Source organism: Callithrix jacchus, chromosome 14, assembly GCF_049354715.1.
Source record: "Callithrix jacchus isolate 240 chromosome 14, calJac240_pri, whole genome shotgun sequence".
Lineage (NCBI taxonomy): Eukaryota > Metazoa > Chordata > Mammalia > Primates > Cebidae > Callithrix > Callithrix jacchus.
Window position 1 is genome coordinate 94,191,292 of NC_133515.1, and position 19,129 is coordinate 94,210,420.

Here is a 19,129-nt window from a genome sequence, read left to right on the forward strand (position 1 = left end):
CTTTTATTTGATGCTGTTCGCCTGTGTTTACTGGATTATAGTGTAACACAGTAAATCCTTTGTATATTTTAAACACCAAAAAGAATTGGATCTGTTGCCAGTCTCTTAAGAATTTCAGGTTTCAATCTGAGACAGAATTCATTTCCCCTCAGTCCTATGAGCACTTTTGTGCCCATATCTTGTTCTAGTTTCTATACGACACATACTTGGAGAAGACAGCAACGTAAACTGCAGAGGCCTTTCTGCAGACCCACCCTTAACTGGTTTTCCCTCTCCTAACTTGGGCTGGCCAGGCACTAGCAAGAACACACTCTGCATAGGAGGAAAAAGAAAGTCCCTCCCAAAGCTAGATTCCTTCTGCCTTTTCTCCCAGGATCCCCACCCCATCCCTCCCAAGAACCTAAGGGTGTTTCCCATGTTGAATACATGTGGTTGCATCTTCTGCCCCCATAGGATACCGTGTATGGAAACTGCTCCACTGACTTTACCGTCAAGACAAGGAAGGGCAACGTGGCAACAGAAATATCCACTGAAAGAGACCTGGGACGGTGTGATCGCTTCAAGCCCATCAGCACAGTCACCAGCCCGCTTGCTCTCATCAAAGGCATTGTAAGTCCCACGTCAGCACTGTCATGCACAACAGGCAGCATCCTCTTATTAATAAAATTCCAGAATGCTTGAGCTAGTGGGAACCTTTGAGGACAGGCTGCCCAGCCTGTTTTTTACACAGATGACAGATAGGACACTGAGCAGGCATGAAAAGGACTGCCCAGGCTTCATGACCTAGGATCAGTTGAGCCAAGACTTGAGTCAGGCTCCTCCCTCCCAGCCCAGAGCTCTGTCATCTCTCCTGTCCTTCTGTCACTGGCACCAAACCACTTTCACTCTCATCACTTGAGAGAAATGACTGCCCATTCCTGAGAAGGCTCCGGGGCTAGACATAGGGAAGCAAAACCACCTACTGTTCCTTCCCGCACAAGGACTCCTTGTGCAGGCTCCAAGCCCCTGGCCTTTGAAGAAGTCCCAAGACCTTTGTTCTCCTCCTCTCCCTCATCCCATGAAGTGGAGTCACTTAGAGTGCTCCAGCTTCTTGTCCTTTCACCCCAAGTACCACCACCCTGACCAAACATGGCCCCTCTGCCTCCGGCCCAGAACACCCTCTCCTCTCTGTTAACTGGGGCCATGAAGCACCGTATTACCTTACCCCTGCAACATCTTCCATATATGAGCCCCAGGCTGTCTCACTAAACATGAAGAACTTGAGTGGTCACTGTCATGCCTGGCACTGTTCCTGGTCATTGTCCTTGGGGCTGAAAGCAGGGAGTCTGGTGACCACAAGGGCCACAGTCAGAAGAGGATGATGCACTGGCTTAGGGGTCTTTTCTGAGCATCTGTTGTGTGCTCAACACCACTCTGGGCAGCGCCGAGGAAGGGACAGTGGTAGATGAACCATGGACCTTCCCCTCAGCATGCTTCCAGTCTGATGTAAGAGCCAGGTCAATAAAGTATACATGCTATACTCAATAAAGTGATAAGCTGAGCAGTGCAGGCAGGAAGTCCTGGGCCTGACCAGGAAGGAGGAAGTATTATTCATGTAGCTCAATGGGCAATGTTTCATGGAGGATATGAAGCAGAAACCTGAAAAATGTGAAGGATGACACATTTAAATGAAAGAGACACATAAGAATGGGCTTCTGGGCAAAGAAAACTTCCTGAGCAGGTGTGTGAGGGGCTCTGTGGTGGGATGGGCATGTGGAGGATGAAAGTATAGACTTTATCTATTGGGGATGGAAAAAGAGGAGTCTACAGCTTGACTCAGCTTTGGGGATGTTGACTCGTTGCACCCCCTGGTCTAAATGTCAGGTACCCAGTTCTCTTCTTTCTCTGAGTTTATCTAGTGGTACAGGACTCCTGCTCCCTTCTACCTTAAATGCTCTTGACAGAAGGTGCAGGGACTGATCAAAACACTTGCCTCCAATCTCATTCACAGACCCGCCCCTTGTCAACTCTGATCAGCAGCAGCCAGTCCTGCCAGTACACCCTGGATGCCAAGAGGAAGCATGTGGCAGAAGCCATCTGCAAGGAGCAGCACCTGTTCCTGCCTTTCTCCTACAAGTAGGTCACCTGATGCACCCCTGATTTGTCATTTGATGGGTCAGTGAGAGCTGAACGCTTCTCAAGTGCCCTGTTCAGGCAAAGCTGTGCCTGGGAGGGAGGTATGGAAAGGGATGAAATGCGACCCATCTGTCCTCCTTTTTAAGCTAACAGGCCATTTGACAGAAAAGTCCAAGGCATGCAAAACAATCCAAGACCAATAAAAGATATCTAAGACCCAGTCTTTAAGGGCTGTAGATCCAGAAAACTTGGGGGTCATTGCAGGGGACCCTGGGTAGAAAAAGTTTCATGGAAGATTTGGGATTTTAAATGGAAACTTTTGTATCCAAATCCACTTGCTACATTCTTGGCTCTATGCTGTGGAAGATCCGAAAGAATGTTGAGACTGCACTCATTCCTACCCTCTAGCCACTCCAGACTAGTGGAGAGTATAAGGCCCACATGTCCTTTTGATGGGAGGATGACTAGCGTGACCAGGAGGAGGTGGATCTTATTCATTCAGGGCTAACAATGGTTGGATTTACCAGTGCTTGAAAGATGGGCAGGCCTTGGGTAGATGCAGACATAGGGGAAGCATTCAGCATGGAAAGAATGGCATGTTCTGGCCATCCCTGGCATGACACGCTTCCTTGGTTACCAGGAATAAGTATGGGATGATGACACAAGTGACACAGACTTTGAAACTGGAAGACATGCCAAAGATCAACAGCCGCTTCTTTGGTGAAGGTAAGATTTTCTGTCTGCATAGTTGCTGGAAAATCTGCTCAAGATGTGCCAATCATGGCTTAGCCACCTGCTAGGCCCTGTTAAATGTCTGCTGACTAAGAAGTGATATGCACACTGGTGTTCTGGCTACCTCTAGTGAGAAAGCAAACTCATCTCAGGATGTCAAGTTGCAATAGCATAAAAGAAAAGTTCTCAGTGCTACCTAGGTGTCTGTAAATAGAAAACCGGAACCCTAGGTTTAACATGACATATTTGGTAGAACTGACATCACCCATCCTGTGATAAGACCCGGAGCTGTCCCATATAAGGTGGACCAAGTGGGAGAAAACCTTCAGAGTCCGGCTTAGGTGTCTTTTCTGAGCATCTGCTATGTGCTCAACCCTACTCTGGGCGTCACTGAGGAAGGGACAGTGGCAGATGAACCATGGACCTTCCCCTCAGGATGCTTCCAGTCTAATGCAGGAGCCAAGTCAATAAAGTATACATGGTATACTTGATAAGATGATAAGCTGAGCGGTGCAGACAAGAAGTCCTGGGCCTGACCAGGAAAAAGAAAGTATGATTCATGTAGCTCAATGGCAATATTTCATGGAGGATATGAAGCAGGAACCTGTAAAATGCAAAGGATGCGTAAATGAAAGAGACACATAAGAATGGGCTTCTGGGCAAAGAAAACTTACTGAGCAGGTGTGTGAGGGGCTCTGTGGTGGGATGGGCATGTGGAGTTAGTCTTTAGAGGTAGAAGGGGCTTTAGCAATCTTGAGTGCAACCCTGACCCAGCATTGTATTGTATTTATATCTGTCCAAATTCTATCTTGTGCATTACATCATTGTCCTTTTTGTTCATAGCAATCTGTGATGTCAGGTGTTAGAGACGTGATTTTAGACCCATTCTACAGACGGGAAAGCGACACATAGAGAGGCTTACAGCTTGATGTAGTCAAGGCCACAGAATTTTAGAGGGGGGCAAATTAAGTACCCAGGTGTAATCTAAGCCAGGACTCTTCTCATTACACCACACCTGCATGATGACTTTTACCTCTCTTCCTGGCATAGGTCACAGCAGGTGGTGGAGGGGATGCAAAAGTGTCACCCCTCCCCACAAGCTGCTGGTAGATCCAATTAGAAGAAATGGTGGTGAGCACCAACGTGGCTGGTCCCAGTCGTAACCATGTTAACAGCAGCACCTCCTCACCAGTTCTTTCAAGCTAAGGCAGCACCTCCTCACCAGTTCTTTCCATCTGATGATGGACTCAGACAAGTCTGGACTCCACTTCAGCTCTACCTCTTAACCCTGAGACTCTTGGGAAACATAAGTTGCTCATCTCTGGGTCTCAGTTCCTCAGCTCTGGGTCTCATCTCTGGAACTCAGAGCTGAGATCCAGGGATGAGCAATTTACATTGCCCAGAAACTCTGTGAGTCTCAGAAGCAAGGCTGAATTTATCTTTAAATTAAACAGTAATACCAGCCCACAGGGATAGAATGATGAGTCAGTGAAAACAACTAAGTCAGTCATCTATGGCAGAGCCAGATCTAACAGGCATTGAATGCAGGATAGTAAATGCTGATACTCCACAATTTCCAGCTTCCAGTAGACAAAGATACGGTTGAGATAAAGAAGTGAGCTAGAGTACTTCTGACACTTCCCAACTTCCAGGTACTAACAAGATGGGTCTCGCCTTTGAGAGCACCAAATCCACATCACCTCCAAAGCAGGCCGAAGCTGTTATGAAGACTCTTCAGGAACTGAAAAAACTAACCGTCTCTGAGCAAAATTCCCAGAGAGCTAATCTCTTCAATATGCTGGTCACTGAATTGAGAGGCCTCAGTGATGAGGCAGTCACGTCTCTCCTGCCACAGCTGATCGAGGTGTCCAGGTATTTAATGCTTACAGCTCAATGTTTTTTATAAAACTGATGGTAACTGACTGAACTTTCAAATCTTGGCCAAATGGAGAATCTCAGGGACCATTTGGATATTAATTCAGTTAATCAATTAGTCAATCAGTTCATGACTGCTGGATAGAGAAATAGCAGCTGATGTCCTAAGAGTTTCATGAAACACACACACACATGCACACAGTATTCAAGGCAGCTATGTATTCGTGTGTTAAAATAGGAGGGGAATTGTTCCCTCATTTTGATGGATATCATTGAATTCCTAGTTCTCTTGCAGGTGCTCTCTGGAAGCTTATAGACTGGTGGAGAGAGAATTCAGGCAAACAATAGAATATGATTTATCTACGCTTCAAGGCACTGGCTTCAAGTGCTATGAAGGTCAGAGAAGGGACTGAGGTCAGGACCCAGCTAATGTTAGCCAGGCATGTTCTGTTTGCTGGCCAAAGGACAGTAGTAAAAGTCTTCCTGTAGAGACAGATCCATGGTTCCCCCTTGGGACTTTCCTTAATGTGGCTTCTCCTGTGGGTAACATTCCTAGGCAAGGTGTCATGGTTCTGAGCTCTAAGTTGGGTTTTGAAAGATGGTTCGATTTGAATAGTGAATGAGGGGATTAAGGGCTCTCCTGGCAGAGGACACACCATGAGCCATATTTTACCTGCCCTGAAGGTGGTCTGCATAACTTTATCCATGTCTTTCTTCTCAGCCCCATCACTTTACAAGCCTTGGTTCAGTGTGGACGGCCCCAGTGCTACACTCACATCCTCCGGTGGCTGAGTAGTGTGCATGCCAACCCGCTTCTGATAGATGTTGTCACCTACCTGGTGGCCCTGATCCCCGAGCCCTCAGTACAGCAGCTGCGAGAGATCTTCAACACGGCAAGGGAGCAGCGCAGCCGAGCCACCTTGTATGCGCTGAGCCACGTGGTCAACAAGTGAGTTTCAGGCCGTGTTTCTCCTCTGAGGAGCAGAGGAACATCTCATACCTCTGTGCATCTCTCTATTAAAATGGAACCCCTCCTTCCACTTTCAAACTCTGCTCCTTCCTCTTTTTTTCTTGACTATTTTTGGGGTGATTACTTTAAATAAGAAGTCAGCAAACACTACTCAAATTTTTAAAAATATTTTTCCTACATTGCATTATAAAAGTATTTGAACATAGGTAAGTTGACAGAATTATACAGGGAAAACCCCTAGAAAACCAGCTATATCCTACCAATTAAGTGTGACTATATTTGCTTTTTTGCATATACATTGATCCGTTAATTTACCTTATTATCTGAAGCACTTCAAAGTAAATTGCAAACATCAACACACTTTCCCCTAAGTACTTCAGCAAGCATATTATTAACTTCACTTCAATATTAGTTAGCAGTTTTCCTCTATTTATTTATTTATTTGTTTTTGGAGATGGTCTCTCTGTGTCACCCAGACTGGAGTGCAGAGGTGCAGTCACAGCTCACTGCAGCCTCAAATTCCTGGGCTCAAGTGATCCTCCCACCTCAGCCTCCTGCGTAGCTGGGACCGCAGGCACGTGCTACCTACCATGCCCGGCTAATTTTTGTATTTTTGGTAGAGACAGGGTTTTACCATGTTACTCAGGCTGACAGTTTTTTCTTTTGATGAAATTGTTTTCTTTTTCTTTTTTAAATTTTCACATAAATGTATGTGGTACAAGTGTAATTTTGTTACATGAATAGATTTTGTAGTAGTTAAGTCAGGGCTTTTAGGGTATCCATCACCCAGATAACATACAGTCTACCCATTAAGTAATTTCTCATCATCCATCTCCCTCTACTTCCCCACCTTCTGCGTCTCCATTGTCTATCATTCCACACTCTATGTCCTTGTGTGCACATTATTTAGCTCCCACTCATAAGTGACAATATGCATTATTTGTCTTTCTATGACTGTCCTGTTTCACTTAAGATAATGACCTTCAGTTCCACTTATGTTGCTGCAAATAACAAATCAATATTCTTTATATGGCTGAATAGTATTTTATCGCCTATACAGTCCACATTTTTAATCCAGTCGTCCATTGATGAACACTTAGGTTGATTCCATGTCTTTCCTATTATGAATAGTACTGTGATCAACCTGTGGATGCAGGTATCTTTTGGATATAATGATTTCTTTTCCTTTAAGTATATACCCAGTAGTGGGGTTGCTGGATTCATTGGTAGTTCTATTTTTGGTTCTTTGAGAAATTTCTGTATTGTTTTCAGTACAGGTTGTACTAATTTACAATCCCATCAACAGTGTTTAACTGTTCCGTTTTCTCTGTATCCTCACCAACATCTGTTATTTTTTGCTTTTGAATAATGACCCTCCTGACTGTTGTAGGATATTATCTCATTGTGGTTTTAATTTCTATTTCTCCAATGATTCGTGATGTTAAGCATTTTTTCATATGCCTATTGCCTTCTTTTGAAAAAATGTATGTCTTCTTTTGAAAAAATGTCTATTCATGTCCTTTGCCCACTTTTTAATGGATTATTTGGGGGATTTTTTTGTTGAGTTGTTTGAATTCCATGTAAATTCTGGATATTAGTCTCCTGCTGGATGAATAGTTTGCAAATCTATTCTCCCATTCTGAAGGTTGTCCACCGTGTTGATTATTTGTTCTGCTGTGCAGACTTTTTTTAGTTTAATTAAGTTCTTTTTGTCTATTTTTGTTTTTGTTGTCTTTGCTTTTGAGGTCTTAATCATGAATTCTTTGTCCAGGCTAATGTCCAGAGAGAAGTTTTCCCGAGATTTTCTTCTCGTATTTTTATAGTTTCAGGTCTTACATTTAAGTCTTTGATCCATCTTGAGTTGATTTTTGTATATGGTGACAGATAGGAATCCAGTTTTATTCTTCTGCATATGGCAATCCAACTTTCCCAGCACCATTTATTGAAAAGGGTATCCTTTCCCTAGTGTATGTTTTTGTCAATTTTGTTAAAGATCCACTGACTCTAAATATGTGGCTTTATTTCTGGGTTCACTATTCTGTTCATTGGTCTGTGTGCCTATTTTTATGCCAATACAATGCTTGTTTAGATTACGATAGCCTTGAAGAATAATTTGAAGTCAGGTAACGTGAGGCCTCCAGCTCTGTTCTTTTTGCTTAAGATTGCTTCAGCTATTCAGGCTCTTTTTGGATTTTATATGAATTCTATAATTATTTTTTCTAATTCACAAGTTTAGATTTTAAGACAAACCTAACTGTGCTTACTGATTCCTGACTCTCTTCTCTTATTCTGTAGCTATCATATGACAAACCCTACAGGGACCCAGGAACTGCTGGACGTTGCTAATTACCTGATGGAACAGATTCAAGATGACTGCACTGGGGATGAAGATTACACCTATTTGATTCTGCGGGTAATCTCAGTCTTTTATATGGCATACATCATTTCAGAAGCACTTTTCCTGGATACCTTTTGCTTCTCTCTCCTGCACCCTGATGGGTTCTTGTTTCTTTTCTTCAATTCAGGTCATTGGAAATATGGGCCAAACCATGGAGCAGATAACTCCAGAACTCAAGTCTTCAATCCTGAAATGTGTCCAAAGTACAAAGCCATCACTGATGATTCAGAAAGCTGCCATCCAGGCCCTGCGGAAAATGGGGCTTGAAGACAAGGTAAAGTCCACAAGAAGAGGTCTGAAAGTGAAAGTTTATAAACAAGGATTTGGAAGGAACTGGGGGAATGAGATTCTAAATTTCATCTACTGACTTGATTCTGTTGCTTTTCTTTTTGCCTTTCTTTCTTTTCCTTTCTTTTCTTTTCTCTCTTTTCTTCTTTCCTTCTTTTTCTTTTCTTTCTTTTTTTTTTTTTTTTTTTTGAGATATAGTCTCTCTCTATTGCCCAGGCTGGAGGGCAGTGGCAGGATCTTGGCTCACTGCAACTTCCACCTCCTAGGTTCAAGCAATTCTCCCCTCCTCAGCCTGCTGAATAGCTGAGGTTACAGGCACCCACCACCATGCCTGGCTAATTTTTGTATTTTTTAGTAGAGACAGGGTTTTGCCATGTTAGCCAGGCTGGTCTTAAACTCCTGACATGAGGTGATCTGCTCGCCTTATCCTCCCAAAGTGCTGGGATTACAGGCATGAGCCACTATGCCTGCCCTCTGCTGTTTTCTAATTGCAAATTTTAACAGGCCTATTGACTTGACTGCCTAGCAGTATGTGACATGAGAGAAATACTTGACCTTACTGCTATGTCAACATGCAGAATGTGAGATGTTTTTGCCACCTACTGTCTGCCTACCAGATTGACCATCCATCCCTCTCATCAAGGAAAAACATGCTTAATTTACCCCCAATAACCTTAGGTTAGGATAGTCAAGTTGGCCCCTCCTTAGATGGCAATGACTCCAGAGCTTTGGAAACTACCTTATTTATTAGCCCCCAAACTCTTACTATCCCTTCTCATCTTGACCCTCACATTGAAGTAACTTGTGTTAAAACAACTTTATTTTCACTTAGTAGTGGATTTCCAAACAAATCATAACTTGGCAACAATTTATGTGTTTTAATGCAATTGAATGCAACAGGCATTCTATAGGCATCTTCTGGGAATCCTTACTTGTTAGTGTTCTAGGGAACACTGACAAGAATATTCAACACCAGCATTTGAAGAATGATTACAGAGAAATTAAACTTGTGCTTAAGAAAGAGCTAGCAGACCATGCCAGTGTTTGCCAGGCCTGTTTTGTGTTCTGACCACAGGACAGTGATAACCATCTCCTCTTTTGATTGCAGGACCAGGAGGTCCTTCTTCAGACTTTCCTTGATGGTGCTTCTCCGGGAGATAAGCGACTGGCTGCCTATCTCATGCTGATGAGGGATCCTTCACAGGCAGATATTAACAAAATTGTCCAACTTCTGCCACGGGAACAGAATGAGCAAGTGAAGAACTATGTGGCTTCCCATATTGCCAACATCTTGAACTCAGAAGAACTATATATCCAAGAGTAAGTAAGAGTAATTTTCCCCATATACCACTGAGGACCCCGAGCTGGAATTCCAACCTGGGTTTTGGCATAGCCACTGCCTGCCCATGCTTCTGAAACAAACACTTGTCCGAATGTGTAGCAGACCCAGACCCAAAGCCTTGGGGTAAATGAAATCTGGACATTTTGGTAATGATTGGAAATCCATATTTACTTGGTGGGGTGCAAGAGTCAAAAGATAATAACATGGTGTGTCAGCTCAAAATACACTTTTTCTTATCTAGTCTGAAAAAGTTAGTGAAAGAAGCTCTGAAAGAATCTCAACTTCCAACTGTCATGGACTTCAGGAAATTTTCTCGGAACTATCAGCTCTCCAAATCTGTTTCTCTTCCGTCACTTGACCCAGCCTCAGCCAAAATCGAAGGGAATCTTATATTTGATCCAAATAATTACCTTCCTAAAGAAAGCATGCTGAAAACTACTCTCACTGTCTTTGGATTTGCTCCAGCTGACCTCTTCGAGGTAAGTATGAAGAGTTTGAAGTTCTCTAGCCCATTTTGTACAGCGTCACAAACAGAGATTCCTGGGAGCCAGGAGCCAGCTAGGGAGAAACAAGAACAACCAGGCACTTCCTACCATCACTCGGAGGCGTTCTTCTTTCCCTCCTTCCCCGCCTTCCTTTCCCCCCACTAGGGATCACCTGCAGTATGACTTCTTAGCATTAATAGAAATGCAGATGTCTCCAAGACGTCTTTAAGTCCCAAAGCCAAGGGTATATGTGCTGCCTAGTCAGATCTGCTTCCAATCTCAAATTCACTCCCAACTCTGAATCCTTGGCTGAATTATTTGTCCTCTTTGAATCTTAGCTGCCTCTTCTAGAAAAAAGCAAATAATAAGGTCAAGATTCTAGTGAGATTTTAATAAAGTAGCTTCTGTGAAGTGCTAAAGTCTGCTCCTGGCCTATGGTATTCAAATACTTGTTTGGACAAATGGACATCAAGAAGGGGAACTGCTAGGCTGACATACAATGAAGAAACCTGATGCCATTTTCTTGTCTGATTTTCTCTCTCAGATTGGCTTGGAAGGAAAAGGCTTTGAGCCAACATTGGAAGCTCTTTTTGGGAAGCAAGGATTTTTCCCAGACAGTGTCAACAAAGCTTTGTACTGGGTTAAGGGTCAAGTTCCTGATGGTGTCTCCAAGGTTTTAGTGGACCACTTTGGCTATACCAAAGATGATAAACGTGAGCAGGTGTGTATTTGTTAAGTATCTTCTTAAGGAAAGCTTTCAGTCTCAATGAAAAAACAATTCTTTTCTAAGCATGGAAGTCATCAAAGTACTATCTAACTGAAGGTTTTTACCAACCAGACCTGCTGGGGTAAGGGCCAGTATCCTCTGCAGTTAAGGGTCTTCTGAAATTCAGTGTGCCCAGAAACCAGACTCATAAGTATTCTAGGATAATAATTATGAATTCTGGGCTGGGCGTGGTGGCTCACGCCTGTAATTCCAACACTTTGGGAGGCCAAAGCGGATCACAAGGTCAGGAGTTTGAGACCAGCCTGACCAACATAATGAAACCCTGTCTCCACTAAAAATACAAAAAAATTAGCTGGCCGTGGTGGCAGGCAGCTGTAATCCCAGCTATTCAGGAGGCTGAGGCGGGAGAATCACTTGAATCCAGGAGGTGGAGGTTGCAATGAGCCAAGATTGCGCCATTGCACTCCAGCCTGAGTGACTGTGCGAGACTCTGTCTTAAAAAAATTTAAAAAGCGTATGAACTCTGGGCATGGATTTAATTCTAACTTCACTGTCTTGAAGCTGTGCACACTTGGGGAAGTTGGCTGATATTGTGTGTATCTGTTTCTGTCTGCATCCCAGACTACTAATAATAGTCCAAACCTCACAAGGTTATTTAAAGACAATGAAATAAGGCATCTAAAACGCTAAGCACAGTACCTAATGTTGGCATTGATTGTTCAATAAGCAGATACTATTACAAGTTTTAAATGAATATTTTCATTATTATTAACTGCTTTCTTTGGCTCTCACTCCCATCAGTATACTAGCAAATGAGACCAAAATTCCACTTTGAAGCTAGCAATGAGTTTCCATTTAAGAAGTTAAATAGGTTGTAGGATCTGGAGCTTATTCTTGAATTTCTTGCTACCTAAAGTGTGGTCTGGTCAGAAATGCAGGTCCTCAGGTTTCGCCGACAATCTACTGAATCAGAAGCTGCATTTTAGCAAGACGTCATGTGACTTGTATGCACATTCAAGTTTGCAGAGCAAGGAAGTAATTTGCCCCTCCATGCTCACTGTTGAGCACCAGCTCCATCTTCTAATTTCCTGACCCCCACTCAAGGCTGAGGGTCTTTGATCTGCTTTGAGTCTGTCAGTTTCACATTTTTTTTCTCAATGCCTGGGCATCTATCTCTGAGATTCTTCTTCTCTCTAAGAAGAACTTATCTAGGATCAAGTGTTTTTCAAACTTTTGGTCAATTTATATAGCAGCTACATTTTCTTAAGAAACACCTTATAGTCTTCACTGGTCAAAGAAGAGAAGGCTAAGCAGGGAAGAGGTGGGGGATAGAGGATCTCCTAATCTTGATCCTGGCCTACTGGAGAACAGGGACCCTCCCCTCACCCCACATCTTGCAGATTTCTAAATTAGGAATAGCTTTGGGAGTGCCACTGTCCCTGACAAGACCTTAGTTATTTCATCTCTGTTTAGAGGAATTATCCTGGACTTCAGTGTCTCTCTGTTCCTCACCTGGAGCGTTTTTCAGGCCCATCCTGGCTGCAGCAGACAGGTCCCACATCACAAACTGAAAGGTGTTTGACATTGCTGACATCTCACCATGCATTTTATTACTACACTCTCAGGACATGGTAAAAGGAATGATGCTCAGTGTTGAGAAGCTGATTAAAGATCTGAAATCCAAAGAAGCCCCGGAAGCCAGAGCCTACCTCCGCATCCTGGGAGAGGAGCTTGGCTTTGCCAGGCTCCATGACCTGCAACTCCTGGGAAAGCTGCTCCTGATGGGTGCCCGGACTCTACAGGGGATCCCCCAAGTGGTAAGTCAGCAGGCCTCATCGGGGGCCTATGAGACCAGAGGTTGGTCTTTTTAGATCACCCAGACTCCTTACAATCCTAGCTGCACACGCCAGAAAAGATGCTTGTACTTTTTTCAAAGATGCAGGTTTGCCTTGAATTTCACTGAAGATGATTCTTGGATTTCAAGGAACTGTTAACATTTAGAAATTAAGCTATTCATAATGTTAGCTCTATTTTTAAAAGCATTAATTTATTCATCTGGAAAATAATGTTTGGTATACCTTCCTTTACTTTTGCTAAATTCCCTTTTATTTTTATTTTTATTTTTTTAATTTTTTGAGATGGACTCTTGCTTCCAGGCTGGAGTGCAGTGGCACAGTCTCAGTTCACTGCAACTCTGCCTCCCAGGTTCAAGCGATTCTCCTGCCTCAGTCTCCCAAGTACCTGAAATTACAGATGTGCACCAGCACGCCCAGCTAATTTGTGTATTTTTAGTAGAGGCAAAGTTTCACCATGTTGGCCAGGCTGGTCTCAAACTCCTGACCTCAAGTGATCTGCCAGCCTGGACCTCCCAAAGTGCTGGGATAACAGATGTGAGCCACTGCATCTGTCCTGAAGGTCCTTTTAATATTGAAATGATACAGTGATTATACTTGGCAAACTATAATTCAGTATCTAAATATGACATAATTTTTATTATTAATTTATTAATAAAAGAGGAAATATATAAACATACTCCTATGGCTTGCTAAAAAAATGTTGGCTTTAAGAAAACAGATCTCAAGCTATTTTACAGAAATAGTGTTTAAAACAATAAAACCCAATGCAAACTGATATGTACATCATCTCAATATGTCTTTGGTTTCAAAAAAATGATTTTATCATAATATATTTCAGGTACACCTTCACTTTCACTCAGACTCCAGAACACCAGAATTAAGCCATAGCATATATGATACTTAAAGTCCATAAAGCTCTGAGGCCCAGCAATATTCCTAAGTGCTTTCTGATTCCAGTTGAAAATGACATGCTATCTATTATTTCTTATATCCTGATTCACTGAAAGCAATTAAAGCAATAAAGGCATCAGTTTGATCTTTATTTATCAAACTATCCAGCTCATCAAAATATGCTAGTCCTTCCATTCTAGATAAAGAAGAATTACTCTACAATGTATGGGAGGTTGCATTTAACAAAACCCACTTTAAAAATACTCATTTTTAGTTTCTCTCCCCTGTTGTATCTATAGATTGGAGAGATCATCAGAGAGGGCTCAAAGAATGATTTTTTTCTTCACTACGTCTTCGCGGATTATGCCTTTGAACTCCCCACTGGAGCTGGATTACAGTTCCGAATGTCTTCAACTGGAGTCATCGCTCCCGGAGCCAAGGCTGGAATGAAACTGGAAGTAGCCAAAGTAAGGTTCTTTTTGACTTCTGTTGTCTTAGGTTCTTATTTTCTCGAGGGTGGGTTTTTTGTTAAAACACATTTTAAAATGTGTTTCCAGTTCAAGACAAAATACATCATCATTGTCATCACCTCATTATTTTTTATGAAAAACTACAAGCTTCCACCAGAATGTGCCACCTCACTATCTCTAGTAGTGGTACAGCCATAAGATAAGAACTCCATTCTCCCAATAAATGAGTACTCCTATCATCTTTGTAATCTGGTTTTGCCTAACATTAAGTCAGGTACTTTCTAGTTCTGGGTAGTGTAGTTCAACTCTAGAGAACGGAGAACTTGCTTTCCTTCCTCCAAACAAATGCCAGTAATGTTTCCTAAGGTGTGAGTTATCCAGGACATGTTTGCCCAAAGGTGAGAAAGGGTGGTTGATCTGACAGAGGACCGAAGTATTTAATGAATCTGAATACGTTGTTTTCTGACTTATAGATGGAGGCTGAATTGGTGGCAAAACCCTCCGTGTCTGTGGAGTTTGTGACAAATATGGGCACCATCATTCCGAACTTCGCTAGGAGCGGGGTCCAGATGCACACCAGCATCTTCCACGAGTCAGGCCTGGAGGCTCGTGTTGCCCTGAAAGCTGGGCAGCTGAAGTTTATCATTCCTTCCCCAAAGAGACCAGTCAAGCTGTTCAGTGGCGGGTAATTCTTTCAGCCAACTCTCCTTAGCCAGTTTGAGAGAACTGAGAATGTATCTGCAGGATTGTGCCAGGCTAAAGAGTTGATTAAATCATTCAGGTCCTGAAGAAGTAAGAGAAGAGGAGTAGAGAGGAAAGGTTCCGGGTTACCTATTTTAATTCTAGCCTAAACTCACTGCATAATTACTTTTCTTCTACTTGTCACATTTTACTGAATTGTCCTTTACCTTTCCGCATTGAGACATACTAAGACCTACTGCTTAGTTTCTATTAAGTTACGATTTTTTGTTATCTATTTATTTTCATAATGAAGACATAATAGCTCTAGAGAGATTATCTTTGGGAAATGAATACCACCCCCCCCCCCTCCGCAAAAATACCAAAGAACATACTGATTTGAGGTAGCTAGCTCAGTAGGTAAAACACAAAATTCCTAACCTCATGATAATGGGATACAGCCTCTTACGGAGAGTTCCATTTTAAGTGGTACCCTCAACCATTGACTTATCTTGGTTTTCATATTTTAGACACATTCATGTGTTCATTCAAAAACAATATTTAATTGGCCAGGTGCAGTGGTTCACGCCTGCAATCCCAGCACTTTGGGAGCCCAGGTGGATGGATCCCTTGAGCCCAGGTGTTCAGAGACCAGCCTGGGCAACATGACAAAACTTCATCTCTGCAAAAAAGCAAATAAATAAATAAATAACAAAGTTAGCCAGGCATAGTGGTGCATGCCTGTAGTTTCAGCTACTCAGAAGGCTGAGATGGGAGGATCAATTGAGCCCAGGAGTTCAAGGCTTCAGTGAACCATGATTATACCACTGCACTCCAGCCTAGGAGACAGAGCAAGACCCTGTCTCACAAAAACAAAAAATAGTATATTTAATGGCCTAATAGGTACCAAGTATGTTGAATGAGAAACACAAGGTCCTTGCCCTTTAAGTGATTATATTTTACAAGAAGGCATACAATCAAGCAAGTAGTAATCACAGAGTAAGGGCTAAGTTATAAAAAGTATTAGAGTACCACGAAACTTTATATCACGTAGCCTGTGCTAGCCAGGAAAGCATTCTGAAACCAGTATACTTGATCTGGTAACCAAGGACTGTGTCAGATTCACTTAGGCAAAGGAGAAAGGAGTGAGTGTTCCAGGCAAAAGAAGAAGCATGTAATGGCCTGAAGGTAAGGGAATATGAGGACGGGGGTTAGGCGTAGAGAGGAAAGGTTCTGTGTTACCTATTTTAATTCTAGCGTAGACTCTCTGCATAATTACCTTTTCAAGGAACTGAAAGAAGTGCAGAATAGTAAGGGGCTCAGGGAACATAAGTGAGGAATGACGGGGAGAGGTAGACAAAAAAACAGAGCATGCCCCGCCATGCAAGCCATCCTAAGGAGTTTAGACTCTTTTGAAGGCACAGGAGTTGAAGAGGGGAGCAGAAATAAGATAGGGGTGATGTTTTAGAAGAAATACTCTGACTCCAGTGTGGCAAATGGGTAGGAAGGAGGCACAGCTGGAGACAGAGACCACTGGGCATCTGTGACAATGCTATGTGGCTAAGAGTGGATAATGGCCTGCAATGAGGAAAGCCAAGTATAGAAAGGAGTGAGCAGACTCTAAAGCTTCCTAAGAGGCAGAATCGTAAGTACTGCTTCATTGACTGAGTATGGGGATAAGGCAAAAGAAAGAAGAAAAGAGGAAGGAGGTGCCCTTCATTGAAATAAGAACTACAGTGGGAGAACTTCTGGTTTAGAGGAAGGTGACAAACTCAGTTTTGAATGTGCTGCATTTCATGTCCTACAAAACAACCAATTTAGAAATATCTAGCTGGCAAAGAGACCATGGATCTGAGCCCAGTAAAGAGGGTTGGCCTCCACATATGGATTTGGGAGTCGTTAGCATAGAGAGGTTGTTGCGGTTAAACAGCAACTGGTGTGGAGTGAGACATAAGAGACGAGGACAGAAATGTGGAGAAGACAAATGTAAAAAGAGAGGGGATGACCAGTGATGAGTCAGGAGAAGTGACCAGAGAAGCAGAAGAAGAAGCAAAACCATAAAAGGTCACAGCAGCCAAAGGGCATCAATGGGGAGACCATCCCATGGGCAGGTGAACACAGGCATTAGGACTCAAGTACATCAGCAAAGCTTGGTCTTGTGGCACCCCCAAAGTGGAGAAGTAATACTTGGAGGAAAATGTGATATTTCAAACAAAGCATCCTTAAAAGAAACCTGGTCAGTGTTACACTTTCTTACATGTACTAAGTTTTTAAGTACATACTTGGAAGGAAGGTGCCATCATCTCTTCAGATGTGAGAGGCTCCAGCATCTTCGTCTGGTCATGAGTGTGCAACTCTCCTGAAGGCTTCTGGGAGGTCAAAGAAGATAAACCTAAACATGTCCATTGGATGTAGGAGCAAGGAGGGCATTACAGACATTGAGGGAAGCATTTTCAGAAGACAGAGTGAGCAGTCAGAACACAGTTTAGTGCAGCACACTGAGAAAAAGTGGAGACTTGCAAAGGCAGACAACTCTCTTGATGGTGAGGGAGAGAAGAGAAAGCAAGAAAGGCACATAGGGGAGGGACACAGGGGAAGAGACTTGAGTGTGCTTAACGCTGGTGGAAGGAAGCAGGTGGAGGGTAAGGGATTTCATATCAGAGAGACAGAGTTTCTCTTGCCCTGCATCGTAGGAAGGAAGAGGCACACTGAAGTTCAGCCCCTGTGATCAGCTGTTGAACATCTCTGAGCCTCTGCTTCTGTAAAATGAGAACCCTAAGCCTACTATTGTGGGGATTACAGGTAACAGATGGAAATAACTCAGTTGCAAGCTTTAGAGTCATTCCAATGGCTTGTCATGTTGATGTTCTTTCTATTATTATTTCTCAGTAAATTAAATAATGAGAGACAGGTGTGGACTGAGGAGAGCTAAGGCAGGAGGACCCTGAGAATTTGTCATGTTCATTTTGTTTCATGACTTAGCAATAACTCGGGTATTTTTGTTCTTCACCAGCAACATATTATATTTGGTCTCTACTACCAAAACGGAAGAGATCCCACCTCTCATTGAGAACAGGCAGTCCTGGTCAACTTGCAAGCCATTCTTTACTGGCCTGAATTACTGCACCTCAGGCGCTTACTCCAACGCCAGCTCCACAGACTCTGCCTCCTACTATCCGCTGACAGGGAACACCAGGTGAGAGATGCTCAGTACCCAGCCCAGCATCTTCTCACCTTCCACACCATGGCCAACTACCATGGCAAAGGGAAAATGCTCTGGGCCATAGACCCCTATCACTAGCCTTCTGGGTTTGTACCATCTTTGGGTATTTAAAGCAGGGTCCTCTGGCCATCACATGGGGTGTCCCCTTTTGCTTCCTTATGCATGGGATAAGATCACAACACAGATCCCAATTTGCTCCCAATTCAGTGTCCGTGCTTCTGAGCCTCCAAACCCATTGCTATGAGCTTCCTGGAGTCCACCAATGTGCCTGAAGCCTTCACTGTACTTAGGCGGTGTCTTGTCTTCAGACCCCCTCAAGTTCCAGTGCTTGTTCTCAGTTTTGCTGAAACAACCAGTCAACTCCTGCGCTGCTTTTCCAAAGCCTTGGGAATCCTGGCATCTGCCTTTGCCTTGGGTTCTTGCAGGGACTGAGGGATTATAAAGGTCATTGTAGTTATGGGCAAGAGACAATGTGAAAATGAGGACTATATTTTTATTGCATTTGAGGCTGAATCATTTTGGGGACATTATAACCATCCTCGAAAGTTCTAACATGTGCTATCTTCATTGTAACATCTTTAGATTAGAGCTGGAACTGAGGCCTACGGGAGAGATTGAACAGTATTCTGTCAGTGCAACCTATGAGCTCCAGAGAGAGGACAGAGCCTTGGTGGACACCCTGAAGTTTGTAACTCAAGCAGAAGGTGAGTATTCAAAACACAGCTGCTTCATCTCTGCTCTCAGTCTCAGGTTCAGAGTTCATGAGGAGAATACCTGTAATTTAACCTATTTAACAAATATTAACTGAGTGCCCAATAGGCGGCAGACCTATTCTAAGACGTGGGCCTAGAACAGTGAACAATGGAGTCTCTGCCTTCATGGAAGTTACAGTGAAAAACCGAACTAGTTAATATTTGGAATATCAGATCAGAACTGGGTAGGAAAACAGAGCACAGACTGGTCTAAGGAGGGCTAGGAGTAGGAGGCAGGAAGAAGGGTGGGGAAAGTAATGCATTGGGAATAATAAGAAAAAGTCTCCCTGGTAAAGTGAGCATAAGGAGACCTAACAGTGGTAAGAG

At 43.1% G+C, this 19,129-nt stretch overlaps 1 protein-coding gene and 1 long non-coding RNA gene across 3 annotated transcripts in view; one reads left to right on the forward strand and one right to left on the reverse strand.

The window, feature by feature from the left end:
• LOC144576559 (uncharacterized) overlaps nucleotides 1–19,129 on the reverse strand; it is a 247,185-nt gene that overhangs the window by 51,809 nt on the left and 176,247 nt on the right. The window lies entirely within an intron of this gene.
• Nucleotides 1–19,129, forward strand: part of APOB (apolipoprotein B) — a 42,592-nt gene that overhangs the window by 6,683 nt on the left and 16,780 nt on the right. For both annotated transcript variants that reach the window (XM_035273096.3, XM_035273095.3), the window contains exons 6-20: nucleotides 454–609; nucleotides 1,991–2,115; nucleotides 2,756–2,841; nucleotides 4,500–4,719; nucleotides 5,444–5,671; nucleotides 7,988–8,105; nucleotides 8,218–8,364; nucleotides 9,487–9,698; nucleotides 9,962–10,199; nucleotides 10,750–10,926; nucleotides 12,558–12,749; nucleotides 13,979–14,146; nucleotides 14,623–14,834; nucleotides 17,841–18,023; nucleotides 18,633–18,754. In XM_035273096.3, coding sequence (XP_035128987.2) covers nucleotides 454–609; nucleotides 1,991–2,115; nucleotides 2,756–2,841; nucleotides 4,500–4,719; nucleotides 5,444–5,671; nucleotides 7,988–8,105; nucleotides 8,218–8,364; nucleotides 9,487–9,698; nucleotides 9,962–10,199; nucleotides 10,750–10,926; nucleotides 12,558–12,749; nucleotides 13,979–14,146; nucleotides 14,623–14,834; nucleotides 17,841–18,023; nucleotides 18,633–18,754 — 2,584 coding nt within the window. The remainder of the gene's footprint in view (nucleotides 1–453; nucleotides 610–1,990; nucleotides 2,116–2,755; nucleotides 2,842–4,499; nucleotides 4,720–5,443; nucleotides 5,672–7,987; nucleotides 8,106–8,217; nucleotides 8,365–9,486; nucleotides 9,699–9,961; nucleotides 10,200–10,749; nucleotides 10,927–12,557; nucleotides 12,750–13,978; nucleotides 14,147–14,622; nucleotides 14,835–17,840; nucleotides 18,024–18,632; nucleotides 18,755–19,129) is intronic.